At 54.8% G+C, this 7,433-nt stretch overlaps 1 protein-coding gene across 1 annotated transcript; it reads right to left on the bottom strand.

Moving 5' to 3' along the window:
* Positions 1 to 359: 359 nt before the first annotated feature.
* Positions 360 to 6,605, bottom strand: LOC138364545 (uncharacterized protein DKFZp434B061-like). The gene is made up of 3 exons (XM_069324201.1): positions 6,277 to 6,605; positions 5,145 to 5,343; positions 360 to 2,759 (listed from the first exon to the last, which is right to left on the bottom strand). The coding sequence occupies exons 1-3, from the start codon at positions 6,603 to 6,605 to the stop codon at positions 360 to 362; spliced, it is 2,928 nt and encodes a 975-aa protein (XP_069180302.1).
* Between the last annotated feature and the right edge of the window lie 828 nt (positions 6,606 to 7,433).

Raw genomic sequence — 7,433 nt, 5'->3', positions numbered from 1 at the left:
GAAAACATTACAAGCATCAGGCAAAAACTTGCTATGCCAGATGCTTGTTTTGAAAACAAAACATTTGTTTTGCTTTAAAACGAATCATCTGTCAAAGATGACGTCAGTGACGTTCACAAGATCTCTAAGATGAGTTTTATTAAAATGATTTACACAATATCAATTTGCGCCGTGAGCTCCGATCTTCCATGTCCGGGAGAGCTCAATAGGTTGGATTTACTTCGCTGAAGAAACATCTAAGAACTGTTTACAAATCCAGACTTTAAACGATTTAAATAACGAGTCAAAGGCCAATCTTCCACTTTGTCTTGTATTAACTTTTGAAATGGATCCCTTCCCAAACGAGCTGACTGTAGTAGTTAATGATATAGATATTGAAGAGTAGGAACTGGTGTGGTGCTTGGAGGAGTGTCGGCAGGTGTGGTGCTTGGAGGAGTGTCAGCAGGTGTGGTGCTTGGTGGAGTGTCGGCAGGTTTGGTGCTTGGTGGAGTGTCGGCAGGTGTGGTGCTTGGAGGAGTGTCGGCAGGTGTGGTGCTTGGTGGAGTGTCAGCAGGTGTGGTGCTTGGAGGAGTGTCGGCAGGTGTGGTGCTTGGAGGAGTGTCGGCAGGTGTGGTGCTTGGAGGAGTGTCGGCAGGTGTGGTGCTTGGTGGAGTGTCGGCAGGTGTGGTGCTTGGAGGAGTGTCGGCAGGTGTGGTGCTTGGAGGAGTGTCGGCAGGTGTGGTGCTTGGAGGAGTGTCGGCAGGTGTGGTGCTTGGTGGAGTGTCGGCAGGTGTGGTGCTTGGAGGAGTGTCGGCAGGTGTGGTGCTTGGAGGAGTGTCGGCAGGTTTGGTGCTTGGTGGAGTGTCAGCAGGTGTGGTGCTTGGAGGAGTGTCGGCAGGTGTGGTGCTTGGTGGAGTGTCGGCAGGTGTGGTGCTTGGAGGAGTGTCGGCAGGTGTGGTGCTTGGAGGAGTGTCGGCAGGTGTGGTGCTTGGAGGAGTGTCGGCAGGTGTGGTGCTTGGAGGAGTGTCGGCAGGTGTGGTGCTTGGAGGAGTGTCGGCAGGTGTGGTGCTTGGAGGAGTGTCGGCAGGTGTGGTGCTTGGAGGAGTGTCGGCAGGTGTGGTGCTTGGAGGAGTGTCGGCAGGTTTGGTGCTTGGTGGAGTGTCGGCAGGTGTGGTGCTTGGAGGAGTGTCGGCAGGTTTGGTGCTTGGAGTGTCGGCAGGTTTGGTGCTTGGAGTGTCGGCAGGTTTGGTGCTTGGAGTGTCGGCTGGTGTGGTGCTTGGAGGAGTGTCGGCAGGTTTGGTGCTTGGAGTGTCGGCAGGTGTGGTGCTTGGTGGAGTGTCGGCAGGTTTGGTGCTTGGAGGAGTGTCGGCAGGTTTGGTGCTTGGTGGAGTGTCAGCAGGTGTGGTGCTTGGAGGAGTGTCGGCAGGTTTGGTGCTTGGAGTGTCGGCAGGTTTGGTGCTTGGAGTGTCGGCTGGTGTGGTGCTTGGAGGAGTGTCGGCAGGTTTGGTGCTTGGTGGAGTGTCAGCAGGTGTGGTGCTTGGAGGAGTGTCGGCAGGTGTGGTGCTTGGAGGAGTGTCGGCAGGTTTGGTGCTTGGTGGAGTGTCGGCAGGTGTGGTGCTTGGAGGAGTGTCGGCAGGTTTGGTGCTTGGAGTGTCGGCAGGTTTGGTGCTTGGTGGAGTGTCGGCAGGTGTGGTGCTTGGAGGAGTGTCGGCAGGTGTGGTGCTTGGTGGAGTGTCGGCAGGTGTGGTGCTTGGTGGAGTGTCGGCAGGTGTGGTGCTTGGTGGAGTGTCGGCAGGTGTGGTGCTTGGTGGAGTGTCGGCAGGTGTGGCGCTTGGTGGAGTGTCGGCAGGTGTGGCGCTTGGTGGAGTGTCGGCAGGTGTGGCGCTTGGTGGAGTGTCGGCAGGTGTGGCGCTTGGTGGAGTGTCGGCAGGTGTGGCGCTTGGTGGAGTGTCGGCAGGTGTGGCGCTTGGTGGAGTGTCGGCAGGTGTGGCGCTTGGTGGAGTGTCGGCAGGTGTGGCGCTTGGTGGAGTGTCGGCAGGTGTGGCGCTTGGTGGAGTGTCGGCAGGTGTGGCGCTTGGTGGAGTGTCGGCAGGTGTGGCGCTTGGTGGAGTGTCGGCAGGTGTGGCGCTTGGTGGAGTGTCGGCAGGTGTGGCGCTTGGTGGAGTGTCGGCAGGTGTGGCGCTTGGTGGAGTGTCGGCAGGTGTGGCGCTTGGTGAGTGTCGGCAGGTGTGGCGCTTGGTGGAGTGTCGGCAGGTGTGGCGCTTGGTGGAGTGTCGGCAGGTGTGGCGCTTGTGGAGTGTCGGCAGGTGTGGCTGCTTGGATGGAGTGTCGGCAGGTGTGGCGCTTGGTGGAGTGTCGGCAGGTGTGGCGCTTGTGGAGTGTCGGCAGGTGTGGCGCTTGGTGGAGTGTCGGCAGGTGTGGCGCTTGGTGGAGTGTCGGCAGGTTTGGTGCTTGGAGTGTCGGCAGGTGTGGTGCTTGGTGGAGTGTCGGCAGGTGTGGTGCTTGGTGGAGTGTCGGCAGGTGTGGTGCTTGGTGGAGTGTCGGCAGGTGTGGTGCTTGGTGGAGTGTCGGCAGGTGTAGTGCTTGGTGGAGTGTCGGCAGGTGTGGCGCTTGGTGGAGTGTCGGCAGGTGTGGTGCTTGGTGGAGTGTCGGCAGGTGTAGTGCTTGGTGGAGTGTCGGCAGGTGTGGCGCTTGGTGGAGTGTCGGCAGGTGTGGCGCTTGGTGGAGTGTCGGCAGGTGTGGCGCTTGGTGGTGTCAGCAGGTGTGGCGCTTGGTGGAGTCTAGGCAGGTGTGTCTTGCCAAACAATCAATATAGTTCATCAAAGACCTTTTCCTTCGGGTTGTGTGTCGTTGGAAGAAGTGTGTAAAGGTCCGCTCCACCTCCACGGACGGACTCGTCGTCACCTCCCATATTTTCAGCAGCGTGTCCACAGGTGACAAAGACCTGCCTTGCTTCACTGTGTTTTTTATCAACTTGCTACCAACTGTGTGTGTGTGTGTGTGTGTGTGTGTGTGTGTGTGTGTGTGTGTGTGTAAGGGCATGGTTGCTGGAGGCTTCAACTGCACTAGGCTTGGCCAGGTCGTGGTGCTCCCTACCACCATTAGTACTCTTCCTTACAGTAGTTCCCTAAATATTTACTGACGTGTGCAAGCCACCATGTCTTTCGAGTCTGTTATCTCCGCGAGAGACGTCTTAACTCCACACACACTATCACTTAAGTTAAACTAAGGAAGGAATGTCGCTCAAGCGCTTCCTTAGGCGTGATGTATTATCTTCGGCTTGATGGAGACTATTGCAAGAGTAAGTCCTGCTGGATATGGAACATCCATCCACTTAGACCAGTCCATACACGGCTTCCTGCTGGTCAGGCTTCGAACCCCGATGGACCAAGTGGTTGAGCACACCTATCCTGCCCTCCCCCCCCCCCCCCCGGTCTCATTCAAGTGATCTGTAGTCATACTTGCTGTGTGGCCTCTCTTCATCATTCCAGTTTCCTTACGTCACTGTACTCTGTGGTCTTGGGTCACTGCTAGAGTACAAGTTACACTGTACTCTACGTCTGTGGTCTTGGGTCACTGCTAGAGTACAAGTCACACTGTACTCTACGTCTGTGGTCTTGGGTCACTGCTAGAGTACAAGTTACACTGTACTCTACGTCTGTGGTCTTGGGTCACTGCTAGAGTACAAGTTACACTGTACTCTACGTCTGTGGTCTTGGGTCACTGCTAGAGTACAAGTCACACTGTACTCTACGTCTGTGGTCTTGGGTCACTGCTAGAGTACAAGTCACACTGCAACACACGCCATAGTGGAGGGTGAACCCACACCCATGATTTGGGGACTCCAATCATCAGCGGCATATGCTAGACTGGCCAACATAAGAACTGCCTTAAGAAACTTGTGTAAGGAATCGTTCAGGACCCTGTATACCACTTATGTCAGACCAATCCTGGAATATGCAGCTCCAGGCTGGAGTCCATACTTAGTTAAACACAAGACAAAGTTAGAGAAGATTCAGCGGTATGCCACTAGACTTGTTCCGGAACTGAGAGGTATGAGCTACAAGGAAAGGCTAAAGGAGCTGAAACTCGCGTCCCTCAAAGACAAAAGAGTAAGGGGAGACATGATAACCACCTCCAAAATTCTCAGGGGGAATTGACAAGGTGGACAAAGACAAACCCTTCAGCACGGGTGGGACACGAACAAGGGGACACAGGTGGAAACTGAGTACCCACATGAGCCACAGAGACGTTAGGAAGAACTTTTTCAGTGTCAGAGTAGTTAATAAATGGAATGCATTAGGCATTGATGTGGTGGAGGCTGACTCCATACACAGTTTCAAATGTAGATATGACAGAGCCCAGTAGGCTCAGGAATCTATACATCAGTTGATTGACAGTCGAGAGGCGGTACCAAAGAGCCAGAGCTCAACCCCCGCAAACACAACTAGATGAGTACACACGTCTGAGGTTCAAGTGGAAAAATCTTTAATTCAGCTTAAAAGAGGCATTTATTGTCAGGTATAATTTCGCCTCTCTCCCTGTGCCAAAAAGATCTAAGTGTGTCTTGTTCATGAGTTTAAACTGTCCCAAAGATATCTAAGTGTGGGTTGTTCATAATGTTCATGAGTGAACTGTCCCCAGCCGCCGCCCCCTGGGTGGGTGTGTAGTGGTGACTGGAGACTCTAGGTGGGTCACCACACATGTGAAGTGCTCACCACAGAGACGTGAGGCTCATGTCTTGATACACTTGTGCAATAAGACTATTGATGTATGCATTAAATTGCAAGACAACTGTAAGAAGATTCTTACTTCCTTAACTAGATGCATTTAGTGGTTCACCAAATGTGTCCACTGCCGCCCACGGGATAGGCGCGGTGTCCACTGCCGCCCACGGGATAGGCACGGTGTCCACTGCCGCCCACGGGATAGGCGCGGTGTCCACTACCGCCCACGGGATAGGCGCGGTGTCCACTGCCGCCCACGGGATAGGCGCGGTGTCCACTACCGCCCACGGGATAGGCACGGTGTCCACTGCCGCCCACGGGATAGGCGCGGTGTCCACTGCCGCCCACGGGATAGGCGCGGTGTCCACTGCCGCCCACGGGATAGGCGCGGTGTCCACTGCCGCCCACGGGATAGGCGCGGTGTCCACTGCCGCCCACGGGATAGGCGCGGTGTCCACTGCCGCCCACGGGATAGGCGCGGTGTCCACTGCCGCCCACGGGATAGGCGCGGTGTCCACTGCCGCCCAAGGGACAGGCACGGTGTCCACTGCCGCCCACGGGATAGGCACGGTGTCCACTGCCGCCCACGGGATAGGCACGGTGTCCACTGCCGCCCACGGGATAGGCACGGTGTCCACTGCCGCCCACGGGATAGGCATGGGTTGAATAATGACATTTTCCTTATGTTGTTATGGTCGAGTGAGCATATAGGGCGGTGACGGCTACGGGAGCCGACCCACTGAGCGACACACACAAGGACACCGAGGTTTTACATAGGTGACTTGTCAGTGACTCTGGTTAACTTGCTAATACATCCATCAGCTTCACGAATCTCCATAATAAACAGCTTCACAAATCTCCATAATAATCCCATTACTCGCCGTGTTAACATCAGATTGTGTGGGTGGAGAGTCGCCCCTGCCTGCGTGGCGGAACCCGTTGGGCTCTGTCAATACGGCTCTTGAAACCTGCTCACGTGTCATCCGTCTTTAAGTAATCTATTGCTGTGAAGTGAAATAAAGTCACAACTTCAACTTGATGTGTTAGTAATAAGTAAATGTGATGAAACATCAGTGAAGTTGATGTGAACGGTAGAGTAACGACTCCAGGGGCGAGGCCTGGGGGGGGGGGCAGCGCCCCATTAGGCTACGAGCCCCTATCCCACGGGTAATGGGGGCCGCTAGTGGACGAGGAGTCCCAGAGGAAAGGGACCCCCCTGTGGAAAGGGGACCCCCTTATCGGAACGGTTCTGGTGTGGATCTGATGGTTGAGATTTGTGTACTTACTGTCCATGTGTAGTGGGGGATCGAACCCTCGGTGATGATTGGAGTAGATCCGCACTCACTGGCGGGTGGATGAGGCTGGATGACTTGCTCGATGATTCACAGTTGATGAATAACACTCACGTTAGCTCATACTTCGCCTGTATGAATTATTTGTGTATTAAATTCTGTAGTTTAGTATACGTGTATTATACTTGTAATATATGCGTGTTGTATGGGTGAATGGTCTTCCATATGTGAGTAACTTTGTTCACACGCGACGGTTGGTGTGAGTAATGTTTACACACCTGTCACTCATTGTTGCCACGCTGTGAGGCTCCGTGAGCGTTCCAAGAGGCTCCGTGAGCGTTCCAGGAGGCTCCGTGAGCGTTCCAGGAGGCTCCGTGAGCGTTCCAGGAGGCTCCGTGAGCGTTCCAGGAGGCTCCGTGAGCGTTCCAGGAGGCTCCGTGAGCGTTCCAGGAGGCTCCGTGAGCGTTCCAGGAGGCTCCGTGAGCGTTCCAGGAGGCTCCGTGAGCGTTCCAGGAGGCTCCGTGAGCGTTCCAGGAGGCTCCGTGAGCGTTCCAGGAGGCTCCGTGAGCGTTCCAGGAGGCTCCGTGAGCGTTCCAGGAGGCTCCATGACCGTAGCCAGTCAGACCAGATATTAGGAACAGAAACAATTTGCCAAAGTCGTTTTTAAATAGACATTAAACTTTGCGACATGGAATATTAAGAAGTACTTTTTATTAGCGAGGGTTGAGCTGGTGCAAGATATTGGGGTGCGAACCCTGAGAGGTGACGCCTCGGTTCCCTCCTCTTCATTCATATTCACAAACTTGTAAGTTCCCTTTACGACCTCTCGAGATAATTAGAAATTTGGATTTAATTATATCCAATCCAAAGAGTTAATTGTGGGGTCACTTGAGCATCGTCGGACATGTAGGAGATAACGTGAGATGCTGATGCTGGGAGAGGTCCCATGATGCTGGGAGAGGTCCCATGATGCTGGAAGAGGTCCAGTGATGCTGGGAGAGGTCCAGTGATGCTGGGAGAGGTCCAGTGATGCTGGGAGAGGTCCAGTGATGCTGGGAGAGGTCCCATGATGCTGGGAGAGGTCCCATGATGCTGGGAGAGGTCCAGTGATGCTGGGAGAGGTCCAGTGATGCTGGGAGAGGTCCCATGATGCTGGGAGAGGTCCCATGATGCTGGGAGAGGTCCCATGATGCTGGGAGAGGTCCCATGATGCTGGGAGAGGTCCAGTGATGCTGGGAGAGGACCAGTGATGCTGGGAGAGGTCCCATGATGCTGGGAGAGGTCCCATGATGCTGGGAGAGGTCCAGTGATGCTGGGAGAGGTCCCATGATGCTGGGAGAGGTCCCATGATGCTGGGAGAGGTCCCATGATGCTGGGAGAGGTCCAGTGATGCTGGGAGAGGTCCCATGATGCTGGGAGAGGTCCCATGATGCTG

This window comes from Procambarus clarkii, chromosome 13 (genome assembly GCF_040958095.1).
Source record: "Procambarus clarkii isolate CNS0578487 chromosome 13, FALCON_Pclarkii_2.0, whole genome shotgun sequence".
In the NCBI taxonomy this organism is placed as follows: domain Eukaryota; kingdom Metazoa; phylum Arthropoda; class Malacostraca; order Decapoda; family Cambaridae; genus Procambarus; species Procambarus clarkii.
The sequence above is the reverse complement of the archived record's forward strand: the minus strand, read 5'-3'. Positions and strand labels throughout refer to the sequence as shown.